The sequence below is a fragment of the Callospermophilus lateralis genome, chromosome 9, assembly GCF_048772815.1.
Source record: "Callospermophilus lateralis isolate mCalLat2 chromosome 9, mCalLat2.hap1, whole genome shotgun sequence".
NCBI classification, from domain to species: domain Eukaryota; kingdom Metazoa; phylum Chordata; class Mammalia; order Rodentia; family Sciuridae; genus Callospermophilus; species Callospermophilus lateralis.
Window position 1 is genome coordinate 19,089,881 of NC_135313.1, and position 16,511 is coordinate 19,106,391.

The 16,511-nt window shown below is 58.5% G+C and overlaps 1 protein-coding gene across 16 annotated transcripts in view; it reads left to right on the forward strand.

Moving 5' to 3' along the window:
* The window catches only part of Tns1 (tensin 1), a 248,433-nt gene that overhangs the window by 211,549 nt on the left and 20,373 nt on the right, over positions 1-16,511 (forward strand). For 11 of the 16 annotated variants that reach the window (XM_077110303.1, XM_076865445.2, XM_076865448.2 and 8 more), the window contains 4 exons: positions 4,467-4,663; positions 5,576-5,651; positions 9,148-9,240; positions 10,569-10,607. In XM_077110303.1, the coding sequence (XP_076966418.1) occupies positions 4,467-4,663; positions 5,576-5,651; positions 9,148-9,240; positions 10,569-10,607 (405 nt within the window). Of the gene's footprint in view, positions 1-4,466; positions 4,664-5,575; positions 5,652-9,147; positions 9,241-10,049; positions 10,074-10,568; positions 10,608-16,511 lie in introns of all 16 variants that reach the window. The other 5 variants (XM_076865447.2, XM_076865456.2, XM_076865460.2 and 2 more) reach the window with 2 other exon arrangements.

A 16,511-nucleotide genomic window follows, 5' to 3' on the forward strand; every position in this document is an offset into this window, starting at 1 on the left:
CTCTGCATGAGCCTGGTCCCCGCTTCTGCATGGATGGGGCCTGATGCTTTCAGCCTTGGGAACAGGTGTGAAGGGGCTAGATGAACCCTCAGGGTCCCTACTGGAGGTAAAGGCCTCCGAGATGAGGTGTGCAGCAAGGGGTCCAGCACCCTGCCCACCGCCCCGCCCCCCGGCAGATAGTCTGAGCTGGTGGGGGGGGGGTCTCAGCAGGAGGTAGGCTGTGCCTTGCTTGGGGCCATCAGGTGCAGGACAAGGAGTGGTCACCCAGCGCCTGCTGCTCGGCCACTGGAGTATTGCACACCCTGGAGACAGAGGTGACCCCCATCTGATCCTAGGACCCATGGCCGAGAGTCAGAAGCCTGGGCTATGGTCCTGGCCCTGCCTGGGCTCACCCTCATGACCTTGGGCAAGTCGTTCACCTGTTCAGAGCTCAGTCACCCAATTTGAAACCTGGAAGGTGACAGCCCAGCCTCCAGTGTTTCGCACGGTGGTTTGGCATGTCCCGGATCGGGGGTCCCTCCCTCAGGGCCATGGTACTTTATCTGAGGATGATGACGTCCCCTGATGTCCACTCCAGCCTCCTGGACAGCAGATCCTCAGGCTCGTAGTCCTGGGGAGGGAATCAGCTGGTCCTTCCCAGCTGTTGTGAGCCTCAGGCTGGTGTCAGGGAGGGGACAGTGTGCTCAGGCTTGTCCCACACCACGGCCTGAGAGGCGCTGGGAACGAGTGACGGCCAATGGCGCTATCTGGTGCCTCTTGGATCCTCCTCCTCCCAGTCCATGGATAATCGGGAGATGGCTCTAAAACCCTGTCCCCTCCTTTCCCTCTGCCTTTTTCTCAGCCCTGTGGTGGGGAGTGCAGTGTCCAGCTGGGCCTGGGGCTGGGCAGGTTCCGGGGGTGGTGTGTCCTGAGGGGAGCTGGCATGGCTTGCCCTAGGGCTGCTAGTGTGAGCGCCTCTGCCGTGTGGCTTTCTGGTGCCCTGGCCTAGCAGGTGGCCTTCCTCCTGGATCCCCTTGCTCCTGGAGCCCCAGGCATGCAGTCGGACACCCCGTTCCCGACCTGGAGCTGAGGAAGCCAGTCTTCTGGAAATTGGAAGATTGGGAGAAGAGCTGGGTCTGTGGGGGTGGGGGTGGCCACGGGGTGGGGGAAGCTGACACCTGTGACTCGGGTGGGAGAGGCAGTCCTTTACCAAAGTGTTGGGGCCTCAGCGCCCAGAATTGCAGGGTGTGTGTGTGTGTGTGTGTGTGTGTGTGTGTGTGCACGATGTGCGTGATGAAGGCCGGGGTTGCCTCAGGTCTATCTCATGTTACAGGAGCCTCAGGAGAGAGCTGTCCCCCAACAGCACTGTCCTGGGCAGCATAATGGAGTGCCCTGGGCGGCGGGGCTGCCTGGCCTGCTCCTCCTCAGTTGTGGGGCCATGTGAGGCTCTGGGGCCGGGGGGAGGACCTCATGCTACTGCAGCCCTTAAAGGGTGACACAGGGCTCCTTGGCTGGGTGTCGTGATCCTGCAGACCACCTTCTTGTACCAGTGTATCTCACTTCTCAGTCTTGGAGTGGAGTGCTGGACTCGCCAGCCTGGCTGGGAGAACCTTCCGGAATCCTGCTTTTCTTGGCTCCTTTCTTCACCGGCTTCCTCTGGCCATGTGGCCTTCTGCAGGGGTGGGTGGGGCTGACTGTAAGGGTGCTGAGGGCCCCACCAAGATCCCACCATCCCGGTGTCCCGTTGCCCTTCCTGTCAGGTTGGCGCGTGGTGCGTGCACGCTTGTGGGCACGGGTGTCTGTGTGAGTGTGCGCTGGTCCCTGCCTGTGTGCGTGTCGGAACCAGAGGCCCTGAGAGAGAGTGGGGCTGGGGGACTGAGGAAGTCCTGGGTGGAGGGTGGTGGCCTGGAGCAGTCCTGTTTTATTATTAGCCAGGCTCTGGGACGCGAGAGGGGGCTGTTCTCTGACACGGGCTGTCAACTGGGGTCCAGACGTCCCAGTTTGGCTCAGAACAATGGGGCTCTCTTCTCTTCCTCCATCATGCCCGGCTCCCCTCCCTTGGAGAGTGACAAGAGAGAGGGAACGAGGTTCTCCAGGCACTCCAGGGCAGCTCTGGGCTTGCCAAGGGGGACAACAGTGGGACACTGTGTTCAAAGAATGCAAGTGGCCCTGAGTGGCCACTGGTGCCAGGGGGCACTCTTTGGGGGGCGGGGCTGGCCCCGTGGGAGTGGAATGCAGGGTCTTCTCCTTATGAAGGGGGAGGCTGTGCCCTGCAGCTCCCTGGCTCTTCAGAGGTCATTTGGTCCATCCTTCTGCCTCTGATCAGAACGCTCTCCTGCGTGCCAGCTGGTGGTGGCGAAGGGAGCTGAGAAGGCACAGCTCTCTGCACTGCTGGCGTCTGGCTCCTCCACCATCAGCAAGGCCACGTTCAGTCCAGCCTCCTGTCCTGCTGCCACCGTTGACCGTGGCCCCTGGGCACGGATGCTACTCAGGCAGTGTCTCCAGTGGCAACAACCCATTTTCCCAAGGGCAAACCTCATCAGATCACGGGACAGGGAAACTGGCCACCTCTTGAAAAGGCAAGGGAACTGGCCAGATGGGGCTGCCGGGTGGGTGAGCCCGGGACGGAGACCAGCCCTAATGTGTTTCTTCAACTTGGGGCTGAACTCAGTTCCAGGCCGGGAACCTTCCTCCTTTGTCACAGTATTATTAGAAAATCAATGGCAACCTCTGCTTCTCTGTAATGTTTTTGCCGAATGACTCTAGCAGCAGCCCTGTCCACGCTGCCCAGGAGGCCCGAGTGGGGCAGGGCCTTGGCAGGGGGAGGGGAAGCGTGGCCGGGGCCAGGGCTTCCTGCAGGCCTGGCTGAGCTGCTGGCTACACAGAGACTCTCGCTGGTTGAGGCTGGTGTGGGGCCTTCCCGGGCCATGCCCTCCGTCCCTCAGGGTGGGTGCCCCTAGCAGCCCCTGGCTGAGGCTTATATGACTCCTGGTTTTCTATTCTGAAAATATGGACATGCTGAGGTGGTGGCTTATTAGCTGTAAGCAGAGCAGTTTGGGAGTGGGAGTGAGGTTGTCCTGGCTAGCGGGCAGGCAGGGCCTCTGGGTAAGGACCAAGGTGGGGACTCCAGGTATCCTCCACCCCTGCACCTTCTGGATTTAACCTGTGGTCCCCTGACCCTCTGACTGACCTATGGAGCACCCATCCCGGGAGCACCTGGGTCCCTGTCTACAGTGAGTGCGTGTGGCGTGAAAGCAGGGGTGCATCAGCCCCAGACTCGTTGGCCCACAGTCAAAAAAACAGGGGCTGCCCAGCATGCAGACCACTGTGGATGGTGGAGGGTGGTTCAGGCTGTGCGGTGGTGATCTGCTTGGCTGTACTGGCCTGTTCCTAGGGTCCAGCAGTGTGTGGGGTGTGTGTGTGTGTGTGTGTGTGTGTGTGTGTGTACTCCCACGTGTGCTGTGGAATGGTTTTCTCAGAGGTACATCCCAGGTACCAGGCCCATGTGACCTAGGACCTTTGGCTAGTCCCAGTGGGGGTTAAGGCAGGGCTGAGACTGTCCCAGAAGATAATCAGGTCCGGGCCCACCCTTTGGGCTGGGTCTTGGCCCCTGGGACCTGGGAAGTGAATTTTCTAGGATTCCGGGAGCCAGTTCAGTGAGGCAATGGATTCCATGCCTCAGCCCAGCTGTGGGAAGAGAGTGGGAAGGAAGGAAGGAAGGAGGGCGAGGTGAGCACTGTGCCCGGCCTGCCGAGGGGGCCTGGGGTTGGGAGTGCTGAGACGCAGATGGAGACATGACCTCTGTGCCTGCCCTTTGCAGGGAGGGGCCTCTGGGAGCCGTGGCCATCTTTGGAGTGAGAAGAGTGGGTGCTTAGCTAAGGGGCCAGTAGGAGGGAGGTTGGTAAGAAGTCTCAGACGTACACCAACGGAGGTTGGGGAACCCCAGAGAAGGCTCGAAATATCCCAGTGGCCCGTTGGGCTGAGGACTCCACAGCGAGAATAAGTCGTTTCTTTGTTTCTTCTTGGGAGCACCATTTTGCAAGATGATGCAATTTATCCCCTCCCAAAAGTTCCTCCCCACGGGCTTGATGTTGCCTGTTGGTTGATGCAGTTGCCTTGGAAACCCTTACTTCCCTCCACCTCCCCTCCTGTGTCTGGAAGCTCTGGCCCTCTGCCTCTAGGGGCTGGACGGAGCTGACATCTGTTTCTTGTATCAATCCTTTGTGCTCTTGGTCCCAACCCTGTGTGGAGTAGCGATTCCTGGCGATTCCTGACCCTGTCCAAGCAGGTCCCCCACCCTGCAGAGAAAACCCAGGGTGTGAACAGAGTTGGACCCAGGAAGGCTGGGGGAGGTGCAGAGGGGAGGCTGGCCCGCTCCAGCTTGGCCCTGTGCTAAGGGGCGCTGCCTTCTCTGAGGCGACTAGGAGGGGTTGAGTGTTTCCCAAACAATATACTCATCGCCCTGCATGCCTTGCCATTCCTCCCAGGGGTGCAGGCTCGAGAGAGGCAGCCTGCGGAGCCCCCAGCCCCACTCCGGAGGCGGGCGGCCAGCGATGGACAGTATGAGAACCATTCTCCTGAAGCCACATCCCCCCGTAGCCCCGGGGTTCGCTCCCCTGTCCAGTGTGTCTCCCCTGAGCTGGCTCTCACCATCGCCCTCAATCCTGGAGGGCGGCCCAAAGAGGTGAGTCCTTGAGCTGCATCCCGGGGCCACAGAGGGTAGCACTGTGGCAGTGACCCATCAGTGAAATGCAGACGTTTTTGCCTCCTCGCATCCTCACCCAAGGCCGTTTCTCTGGCATGTGGAATCTGGAGCCCATCTTCTCCCTCCAATAGCTTTTACGCCCTGTTACTTTCTTGATTCCTAAAGAGAGTCCCTTTGTAGAGTGATAAGGATCCTGGGGATGACATAGATGACTTCCATCTTGAAAGTCCAAACCAGGTTGTATAGACTGACAAAATATTCTTGAGCCTTTTTCAGAAATAAGGGTTTTCTTGGAAGAGTTGATTTTCATGCCCAGAAGAGTGCCTTTCTGAGACATTTCAGGAGTCGGAGGCAGAGGATCTCAAACTTCAGTGGGGAGTTTGTTAAAACTGTTGATTCCCAAATCCACCTCCAGAGATTCCAGCATAGACATTCTAGGATGGGACCCAGGAATCTGCATCATAAACACGCACCCTGAAAAATTCTGATGGTCCATGGCCACATTGAGAGATACCAGTGGGTGCTGTTGTATAAAACCCAGAATAGAGAGGCATTCTGGATGCCAGAGGCCCTTGCCTCTTTTTTCTCTTGCCTTCTGGCAGGATGCAAGGCCCCTGCCTCCAGCCCCTTCTCTTGTAGCCGTGTTCAGAAATATTTCCAGTTCTACCTGAACTTACAAATGGCCACTCCCCCCCGCTCTCTCTAGTTCAAGGAGTGGTTGGGGCTGGGAGTGACCAGGATCTCCCTTTGACCTCTGCACTTACCTGAGCAGTGGCAGAGAATCAGGCTGGGGAGGGAATTTGTGAACTTGGCCTCATGCTCAAGGTCATCTGAAGGGGGACCTCCTCTTCTCAGGGCTTCCCCCTTTTCTTCCCCTTTGTCCCCCTGCAGCCCCACCTGCACAGCTACAAGGAGGCCTTCGAGGAGATGGAGGGGACCTCTCCAACCAGCCCGCCGTCCGGTGGGGGTAAGAACTCCCTGCTAAGCCTGTCCTCCCCGTGTCCCCTCCTGACCTCATCTTAATCTTGACCTATGCAAGTGCCCCAAGTATGGGGGTGGGGTGGGGGAAGTGTGCCAGCCCACAAAGGTGCGTTCAGCTAAAATCTCCTGCTTCTCACTTCTGTGAGTCGGGCAGGGCTAGAGTGGGCCTCCCCCACTCCACTTCCTTATTTCCATTGTGCCATCTTCTCCACTGTCCCTTCTGGGATGAGGCAGCCCCGGTCTTGGAATCTGGATTGATGGCCCTTGGGACCCTGGCTTCTCATAATATGGAGTTTTCTTAGTTGTTTGAGACTTTTTTGCATCCTATGCTCAAAAGATATTCCATCCGAATGTGACTCTGGGTGACTTCACCTTGGTCTCTTTTTCTGACCCCCATTTCTTTCTGCATCCAGACCCTCTTCTGCCTCGAGCAATCTATGTAGTTCCAACCAAGGAAAGAAAGGTCTGGGACTCAGGCTGGCAGAACCGCCATCTCATCTGACCTTGGCCTCCAATCAGAGGCCTTTAGTCTGTAGCCTGCCTATTCGGCTGGGGAGGCAAATTCCCCAAGGGCCCCCAAAGAGAAGAGTGAAAGAGGCCAGGAGCACGGCAGCCATCCCTCTTATAGGGGAAATACCTTGACCTGGGGGAGGTAAGCTGTGGGGAATGCAGTGACAACATCCTGTCAGGTCGAGAGACACTGGGTCCCCGTGAGAGGCCCAGATCAGCAGAGCAGAGGAAGCAGATTCCGGGGATCCTCAGGGGTGGGTTGGCTGGTCCAGGCCCAAGCTGTGCATTTGCCCTCACGAGAGGGGAGGTGGCTAAGGAAGGGTGAGCTGCAGCTGGCTCTGCGTCCCCTGGGGCTGGCTGTCCTCCACAGGGGTGGAACGTGGCCATAGTGCACGGCCTGTGTGCCAGCAAAACTGTGCTGGCTGCCATCTTGAGGAGGCCAGAGCTGTGACAGATCAGCAGCCCTGGCAGCCCTGGCTCTGGCCGCGGGTGGACACAGAATATGAGCACCCTCGCCATTAGAATTCTCTAGTAGTCGGGCCGGGATTGTGGCCCAGCGGTAGAGCGCTTACCTAGCATGTATGAGGCACTGGGTTCAATTCTTGGCACCACATAAAAATAATACCTTTATTTTTCTGTACCGTATAAAACAAAGATATTGTATCCATCTACGACTAAAAAATATTTTTTAAAAATTCTCTAGTAACTTCAAAAATCATGACCTGTTGAAATTAATTTCAATGACATTTTTCTAAGTCCAAACTATTACCATTTCAACAGGTAAACCAGTCTAAAAATACTGAGATAATTTTACAATCTTTTTTAAACATGTAAAAAGATAAAGGTGTCATTAATTTTAATAATCAGCTTTATTTAACTTCAGTCTACATGATTGAGATGTACTTTGTTAATTTAAAAAATGAGATATTTTGTGTTCCTTTTGCACCCCGAATACTGGTGTGTGTTTTGAACTGACAGCACCACTCAGTTCAGATCAGTCAACTGCAAGTGGCCTTGGTGGCCTTGGGAGCCCTTGGCTGCCACTCTGGAGCCACCTACCCAAGACACCCTGTAACCCGGTTGGCTCGATGGCTTTTCTTACCCAGTCCTGACCTTTGACCTTCACCTCTGCCTCCTTTTGCTGTCAGGTCCAACAGCCAAGGGCTGGGTGTCCCCTTGCTTGGGATGGAAGCCATCAGGTCTGTCCGAGAATTGAGTTTCACCTTTTTCTTTCCCTCCCCCTGGCCAGCCCTGGGTGCCCTGGGGAAAAGGATAAGTCAGAGCTTTCATAATGCACAGAGCTGGAGAGAGAGGATGGAAGGCGGGGAAATGCCAGGAATTTTTCTTTCAGGAAGCAGAGGGCGCCTGGCTTCAGTGCCACCCACTCAGCTGCCTCAGCAGAAGGGCCGCGCTGCCTGGGATGTGGGGGCGCTGGGGCGCGCGAGTCTCTGGCCTCTGGCCCCCTCTGTCTTCTCTCCCTGGGGCCCCGCACCCTGATGCACCTGCTGGGTGGCATATGCAGACTTGCGGGCTGGAGCTGCTTCCCCGTCCCTGAGCCGGGGTCTCGGAGGTCAGGCTGGCTCTTGGTGATTATGTCATCTAATCTGTGCACTCAGTTGACGGACATTACTGGAGGCTTGAGAAGCGTCTGTGAGCAGGATGTCATGTGGGGCAGGAGGGCTGTGGGGATGGAGAGGTCTGGACCTACCTGGTACCTTAGAGGTGTGTTTGCCCACGTTTCTCCCTGTGCTGTATTTGTCCCTTGGACATCTAAGGACAGCGAGGCTGGGGTGTTAGTGGCCACCCATCTCCCTCAGCATGTGTGCACACCGGTGCCTGCCTGACCAAGCTGTGCATGTTGGTGACACCGGGAGGCTGTACTTGTCTGTTGCTGGTCCTTTCTTTGAAGCCTGTCAGTCTTGGGAAAGGCAAGCGGGCCCAGGGAGGGTGGTGGAGCTGTTTGGGTCCTGGGCATCCGAGGGCCACAGCTAGTCCGTTGAGGCCGCCAGTGAGGGGCAGTGTCCTCAGGGGCTGTGGCCTCTGCAGGTCTCCTTGCTAGGAGCCACAGAGCTCATTTCTTCTCTTCTCAGAGGTGTGCGAGGAGACGCAGCAGCTGTCACCAAGACATCCCGTGACTGGGCATGACACTGCCCAGCAGCTCAGCTGAGTCCTTGGCTGATGGGAAAGAGCCTGACGGCCTTTCTGACCTTGTGTTATGTGACACTTGTAACCCAGATGGGCGGCTGGGCGGAGCCTGGCTGTGCACAGGAAGCTGGGGCTCTTGGCCAGGGATTATTCTCAGGCTTCTCCTTCTCCCAGGACACTGAGGCTGGGGGTACGGAGCCCCACCCAGAGACAGTCCCTCGCTGGGATTGTAAGGGACACACCTGGTGGAGGGCAGGCCAGAGGCCCAGCCTTTCATCCCGTGGTCCCCTTCTGCTGAATCTTTGTCTTCACTTGTCTTCCTCTAAGTCCATCCACGTGCATGGGTTTGAAAGGCTGTGTGTTTATGTGTGTGTGTGTCTGTGTGTATGTCTGTGTGTGTGTGTATGTGTGCGTGAGTGTGTAAGTGTGTGTGTGCTTTGGGGAGGGATGTTGGGGAAAGAGAATGATGGAAGAGAGAGAATATTCTAGAGAGAGGCAGAGAGAGCCGTGTATATACCGTAGGGCAGAGCCATGGAAAAGGCCGCAATGAGAAGCCAAGGGCCGAGGGCTAGAAATGATTCTTTCAAGGTTGGGGACAGGGCCAGGACAAAGGACGTCATTTCCTGACTCTTTCCCTTTGTCCTTTAAACTGCTGGAATGTGAAGGAACACAGGGGACTGGAAGGGCCGTGGAGCCCCAGTGTGGGGTTAGGGCTGGCTCCGGTGGCCCAGCCCTGGCCACCGGGCCACTCGCTCTGTCTGTGGCGTGTCCCGCGGGGCTGCCCCATCCACTCACTCCAGCTGTCCTCCTTTTTCCTTTTGGCACAGTGCGCTCCCCTCCAGGTCTGGCCAAGACACCCCTATCTGCTCTGGGCCTGAAACCCCACAACCCAGCGGACATCTTGTTGCACCCCACAGGCGGTGAGTGACTGGCTGGGTGGACGTGGTGCGGGAGGCCGCGGGGCAGGACCCCATGGCCTGGGCTGGGGATCTCAATGGAGGCTCCCGGAGTTGAAGTTCTGGAGACGCTCTGGACAGGAGAGGGAGCGGGCTCTGTGCCACCCTGAGGTCAGGCCTCAGGGCCCTCTGTGCAGGGGTCAGGGTGACACATCCCTTGGCCACCTTCCTGCCCATGTGGCCCCTGTGGACTTTGGGATTTGGAGGCCTGGCCTCGGTTTCCTTGGACTCGGCCTGCTGTCTGCCGGGAGCCCGGCTCCCCGGTCCCTGGTGTGCTCTGAGCATTCTCGAGACGTCAGAGGCCACCCTGCGCTCAGGGTGTTCTCCTGGTCTGCCGTGGCTCACAAACCTCCGCCTGAGAACTCATGACTCAGTGGCAGCCATTGCTGTCTGTCCCCTCCCCAGCCCTCTCCCCCTTGGCCCGGGTCTCTCTGGCCTGTCCAAGGCCTTGCTGGTAGCCTTTGACCCTGCTGCTGAGGACCGGAGCCAGGCTACCTGGCTGCTCCCTCCTGTCTGGGCTCCGGCACCGTCCTGTCTGTATTAGAAAGTGGGCCTCCTCAGGCTGTCCTCTGGAGCAGGTGCTCGGAGTCATGCCTCCCACCTCCTGTCCCACCTCCCACTTCCTCTCCTTCCTGTGGGGTGGGGGTGGAGACAGTGGGGGCCCTGGGCTCTGAGTGGCAAGATGGAGCCAGTTCAGTCCAGAAAACTACTTCTAGACGCTGGTTTCAGGGCGGAGCTGGGTCTTGGGGTCAACTTTAACCTTCTCTCCTTAGCCACCAGGAGACTGGTCCAGCCAGGTAGGAGGGCAACGGCATGTATCTGTGACCCACACAGACACTGGCTCCCACGCAGGAGGTCACTCCTGACCAGCATGGCTAGGGACACTGAGCCACGGGAGGGGAAGGGGGCTGGGGCTGCCTTTCACCTGCCAGCACATGGCTTCTCGAGACTCGGCCCACATGAGCCCTGGCCGCAGGCGCTGGGAGAGGGGCAAGCTCCTGCGTCAGTGTCTAAACTGCACCCTGGACTCCTGGGGTCCTGCACAGGGTGGGCCTCAGCCCTCCCCTGAGCTCTTTGTGGAGAGCCCAGCTCTTTCTTGGCCTTGGCCTGGGCCTCCTTCACTCAGCTGATTCCTTCTCTAGGAACAATCCCTGTTAACCAATCTCTCTCCTTCTCTCTCTCTCTCCCTCTCCTTGTCTCTCTCTCTCTCCCCGATGGTTCTTCCTCCCATCTCCGTCACCCGCCCCTCTTTCCTGCCTCTTCTTCTTGCCTGCCTTCTCCTCTTCCCTCAGAGGAAGATGAGGGGAGGGAGCTGGCTAAGCTTCCAGAAGGTAAGTGCGGCTGGTGTGTGGCTGCTCCCGTGCTCTGGGTCTGGGAATGGCTTGTCACGCATGGCGGCTCAGGGACAGCTCTCTTTTCTTACCTGGTCTCAAGTGACCAGGCACATGGCCTTCCTGTCCCCACTCCCTGACAATGAAACATCACCATGGACACCACCTGAATCCTGTCTGGGGAGCTGGGAGCCACTGGGCACTGGTTCAGGCACAGCCAGTGTCCAGGCGCCAGCTGGTGCCAGTTTGTGGACAAAAACATCTCTCCTGTCACTTCCTCTGCCAATGGCTTTGTGCCCGCCTGCCTGGTGTACAGCCACACAGAGGGGTCTGGAGGGGTCTGTCCGAGCTGGGCTTCTGGCCCTGTGGCCATGGTGGGCAGACAGTTCCTGGATGCTGGGCTTCCTGTGCACTGTAGGGTGGTTAGCAGCATCTCTAGCTCCTGCCTACTGGGTGCCAGTAGCAGCACCCAGTCATGACAGTTGAAGATATCTCCAACATGGCCAGTGTCCCCTGGGGGAGCTGTCCCTGTTTCAGAGCCACTGTCATAGATTCACAACTTGCCTCCAGGAAGGCCCTATCCACACAGACAGCAGGAAGTCTGTCTTTCTGACATCCCAGATGCCTTTGGGAATGTCAGGAAAGCTGTGGACTCACCTGCCACAGTAGGGCAGTGGGACACCCATGCACAATGTTCTGAAGAGTTGTAATCCCAGCAGCTCAGGAGGCTGAGGCAGGAGGGTTGCAAGTTCAAAGCCAGCCTCAGCAACTTAGTGAGACCCTGTCTCAAAATAAAATATAAAAAAAGCCTGGGGATGTGGCTCAGGGTTCAACCCTGGTGTATAAAGAGAAGAGTTTCAGGAGTCAGCAGGCCATGGGGCCCGGGCCTCCCCCTGATTAGGAAGAGCCTGTCCTTGCCTTGTGACCAGCAGGCAGAGAGGGAACACAGTCTGGTGGAAGGCCTTTGATCCACCAGGGACAGAACTCAGAGGAGGACTCGGTCCAGTGGGTGAGATGAGGGGGTGTTTCTCTAGGCACTCTGTGTGGTTCTCTGGGGCCACCGTCCTTTGTACACACCACGTTGGTTTCCAACCCCAAAGCCGGCCAGACCCCTCTGAATCTGCCCTTACCAGGTCAGGCGGTTGGAGAGCTCCAGAGTGTTTTGCCTCTGTCTAACCAGCTCGAGTCTGGGTGGCATCCTGGGACGCTTGGGCGTGGAGTAGGTCCTGGGGCTGCAGTGTGCTCTTTCTGTGGGACCGGCCCCTCCGTGCCCCTCCCCAGCCTCCTACCTGAGAAGGGGCTGACTCTCGGGCTGGAGGCCAACTTGCTGGTTCTCCGAAATGCAGTGCAGCTGGGGTGGGGCGGCTGGCACGAGCCGGGCCGCGGCTCTGCTCTCTGATCGCGCAGCTGGCTCTCGGTGCCCCGGCGTTGGCAGGCTCGGGCGCACAGGTGGGCTGTCAGGTGAGAATTCCCGCGTGGCATCATGCTTCTGGCTGACAGACCTGGCAGCTGTGGCTCCCGCCTTGAGGGGGCTCTTCAGAGGAGCGGGTGGTGACAGAGCTGAACTGAGACGCGCCAAGTGTGCCCGTGAATGACCCTCAGCTTACGAGCTGCAAGTCCCCCAGCCCTGCGTCTGTCCCAGAGCCACAGAATTGGGCGGGGATGGTTCCTAGGGATCAAGACAGCCGTGCCCACACCTGCCATTGTCCAGGACGTGGAGCTGAGGTCTGTTGGGGGTGCCGAGGGGATCTGCCCAAGGTCACATTTGGGAACTTGGGAGGTGACAGAACCAAACTGGAGTCGGGCCTCCTGTCAAGTGGCCATTTCAAGCCCTCCCCTGCCTCCAGGCCCAGGCTCCAGGATTCCAGCCTGGGAGCTGGAATAGCTGCCTGGGCAGTGGGCCAGGTGGGGGCAGGGGCAAGGCTGTGGCGACCTGTTGCGCATTTCCTGACCCAGGCAGCACCTCCAGAGTCAGACCCGGCGCATTCCTTGCTGACCCTTGGAAGCTCTGCTTGACTTCCCTGCTGATACTTTAATGGGAGATTCAGAAAAAAAAAAAAAAAAGTCTGTGGGGGGAAATGATGAGTGGGAGAGTTATTCAGCTGGAGGAAATGAAAAATTCGGGGGACATTTGTTCTGTTCATCACTGTGCTAAATATATTCATGCATTCTTTGATTTGTTGATTCAAAAAATATTTTGTGTGCCTATTGTGTACCAGAACTGTGCCAGGCTCTGGGGACACAACGATAAGCAGTATGAGACATGGTTTCTAATCTTACGGAGCCTAGGCATGAACAGGAACCAGAATTATGCACTAAGTGCTTTGGAGGAAAGGGATACAGTTTTATGAGACCTCATGGCAAAGAACATGACCCAGGTTGAAGAAGTAAGATGTGGAGGTGAGTTGCACAGACCTGGTGAAACTCAGATGTGAGGAGAGCGGAGGGAAATGGCATGTACAAAGGCCCTGGGGTGGGAGGGAATAGCATGTCGATAGCAGGTGCAAAGTCCTGAGGGAGGAAGTGACAGTGTGTTTTTTTCTAGGAACAGAGAAGTCAGGAGGCTGGAGCACAGGGCCAGAGGGTGTTTGGTATGGAGTGAGGTTGAATAGGCAGGAGCCAGGCCACAGAAGTCATTGTCATCACAGCAGTGCTGAAAGGAAGGTAGAGCAACCCATTTTATCAACCAGGGAGATTAGATGACCCGCCCAGGCCCACAGTCGTCAGGGGCACAGCTTAGCGCTGACGCAGGATCAGGGAGTGGAGGCTGCTCCTTTCCAAGTGACTGCGCTGGGTGTAAGGGACACTTCAACATTTGAATGGTGACTTCACTGGGCGTGGGGCCTTCTCCTTGAGAGAAAAAGGGGTGGAAGCACTGAGGTAGGAGACAGGTGGACATTAGGACTGGCCTCCACGGCAGGGGACGTTCAGGGTAGGCTCTCAGTGCGGGTGATCTTGGTACCAAGGAAGACGGGGGCCAGGAGTGACCTCTGGGATGCTTGTTATGGGTGTCCTGGGGCAGAGCCTCTGACGCAGATTTATTGAGCACATACTACGTGCCAGGCCCTGTGCCTTTACAACTGAGGATATGAAGATGGAGTGCGGCACCCCGGGGAGGGCGGAGACCCCAGCAGGTAGGCAGAAGGGCTGAGCCGGGCAGGTGGGTATCATGGGGGGCGTGGAGGATCTGCAGTGCAGTCACCGGTCACCGTGTGCTGAGGCGGGACCCCAGGCTCTGGCACACACTGGGCAAGAGCTCTGCCACTGAGCCACACCCCAGCCCCCCGGGGGCCCTTCTGCTCAGCTGGAGTTTGGGGAGGTAGAAAGTGCACTTGTGGGTGTCAGGAGGAGCCGGCCCTGGCCTGCAGGAGCCAGGTCCTCCTGGTCCCTCCAGCTGCTCTCAGCCGCCAGCAGCCACTTGGAGTGGGTTTGGGCTCCTGGAATGTTCTACAGCAGCACCCTGCCCGGCCCCCCTCTCCCGCCCTTCCCAACTCCATTGCCTGGGGTGGGCTGGAGTGGAGGCCTGGGCTCAGGGAGGGCGGGCCAGGCCCAAACTGGAATAGCAAGAAGGCATCCAAGGAGCTCTCCCGTGAGTCCAGGACAGCGCGCTGGGCGGGGTGTCGTCCCCATTTTACAGATGAGAGACCCGCGTGGAGAAGGGCTCACGTGGGTGACAGAAGGGGCGGGGCAGCCTGCTGGGCTGTGGGAAGGACGGGGAAGCGAGGTAGAGACAGAAAAGGCAGCCTTGGAGCTGGCCCCCGGGTCTGTAGGCTGGGAAACCCACGTCTGGCTCCTAGCTCTGGTTTTGGAGGTGAACTCCCCAGGACCCCTGGTTTGGGACTGAGGGACAGGGAGGAGAGGGGCAGAGGATGGGGGCAGGTCCCTGATTGGCCTCGCTGTTTCCTGACCGTGGCAGGCACGCGGCTGCGGCCTCTCTCTGGTAAGCTGTTCTGTCCCCCGAGTTCTGGCGCCTAGTCCTAGAAGCTGGGGGATCGGGGCCGAAGGCACTGATGCCCTGGAGAACGTGGCCAGCTTGGGTTCTGACGCACGGTCCCGCCAGCCCTCTGTTGTCACCCTCCCAGCTCACAGCTTGGCTCAGGCTGGAAGAAGGCAGTGGACTAGCAGGCCACCGGGGGTCAGCCACCAGGGGCCCAGGCTCATCCTGCTGTTGGACCGTCTCTGAATCAGGGTCGGGGGTGATTGAGCTGCTTACCCAGAGTGTGGGCCAAGGTCTTGGCAAACCACTATGGCGTCCGAGGAGAGTTGAGCCAGGGTTACAAAGTCCGGGCAAACCAGGGAGAGCCCTGGGCACTGGGCAGCAGGAGGGGTCCATCCCACCCAGCCTTGAGGAACAGGGGAGGGCTGGGGGAGAGCCACCGGGGCTGCAGCCGTGGGTACAGGGATGCAGCCACCGGCCGCCTGCCTCCCGCCCTCTCATCTCCTGCCAGACCCCCTGTGCCTCACCCAGAGCCATTGGAGCCACAGGGCAGGGGCCTGGTGGGCAGTAGGTGAAGCAGCACTAGGGAGGCCGGGGAGCGGGACAGTGGCTGGGGATGGAGAGGGGGTCAGAGAAGAGGACAGACCCGCAGGGCTCACCGGTGCAGGCTTCACCTTGAACTCCAGGGAGCGAGAAGACCAAGGGCGACGTCTCGGGCCCGGGTCTTCCTCTGTGGGAACGGGCTGCAGGGTGAGCTTGTGGGTCGGAGTTTGTGGGACAGGCACGCGCCGAGGCCTGCTGTGTGCCAGGTGCCGTGTGGGGCACGGGGAACACCCGTGAGCCCTGTCCCCCTTGCTGTCCCTGGGTGGGAGAGGACAGGTGCCGCGTGCTGCAGGGACTGAGTGAGGCGTGCCGAGCACCCGGAAGGGCCCGGGAAGCTGTGGAGCGGCCTGAGGCGGTGAGGGATGAGCAGGGAGGACCCTGGCCTGGTGTCCTTCACTTTTCTCTGGGTGTGACTCTTTGATGGTCCCTTTGCCAGAGGGGGTTACTAGCCCAGGACAAGGAGCCAGTTCCTCAAGACCAAAGCCACCCTGAAACCATGGGCTCCTGGGTTCAGACCGTCGTATGTGCAGCGGGTCAGGTGGCCCCTGGGCCAGCCTCCCAGGTTCCCAAGCTGGCTCTGCCACCTGCTAGCTGTGTGGCCGGTGCAGTGTACTCCCATCCTTCAGATCCTGCTTCCCTCACGTGGCTGCTATCTTTGTAATTATGCATAGCCCTCAGAGTTGGCACTCCTTTGGCTGGTGGCTGGCGTGCTGGATAGCAGCCAGCTCTAGGTGTCCCCAAGAGACAGTGGTCCTATTGTAGTCCACCCCTAATGACACTCTGAATGTGGAGACTGGGATGCTGGTGTCCACGGCCATGCACTGGCTGTGTGTTCTGGGCAAATTTGCTCCACCTCTCTGGGCTTAGGAGACAGGTTAGACAGATCAAGGGTCAGCAAACTCTGGCAGCCGGCCAGGTCCTTCCTGCCAACTATTTTTGTGAGGAAAATTCTATTGCGACATAGTCATCTCCATGCCGTGAGCTATTGTCTCCAGATGCTTGCAGGCTGCGACAGTAGGACTGTGTACTTGCCACAGAGGCCCTCTGATCTGCCCCGCCTTAGATGTTCACTGGGGAGACCTTTACATACCAGCCCGGATCAGAGAGGCCTCTGCAGGGCCTGGGGCTGCAGAGCCGAGAACCCAGTCTCCTTTGTTCTGTTGGCCTGGGGCTCCCAGGAGGTGTGGTGGCTTGGGCTGCTTGAGGGAGGCCTTGCTGGCTCTGCCCACTGCTGGACTCCAGCTTGGGTGACTGGTCACTCCAGGTGACTGGTCCTGTGGCAGCCTGGGATAGACCACCCTCCCCACCCCTCTGCAGACATACTGCCTCCCCCCACCACAGGCTCAGGACCCCCTCTGCAAAGG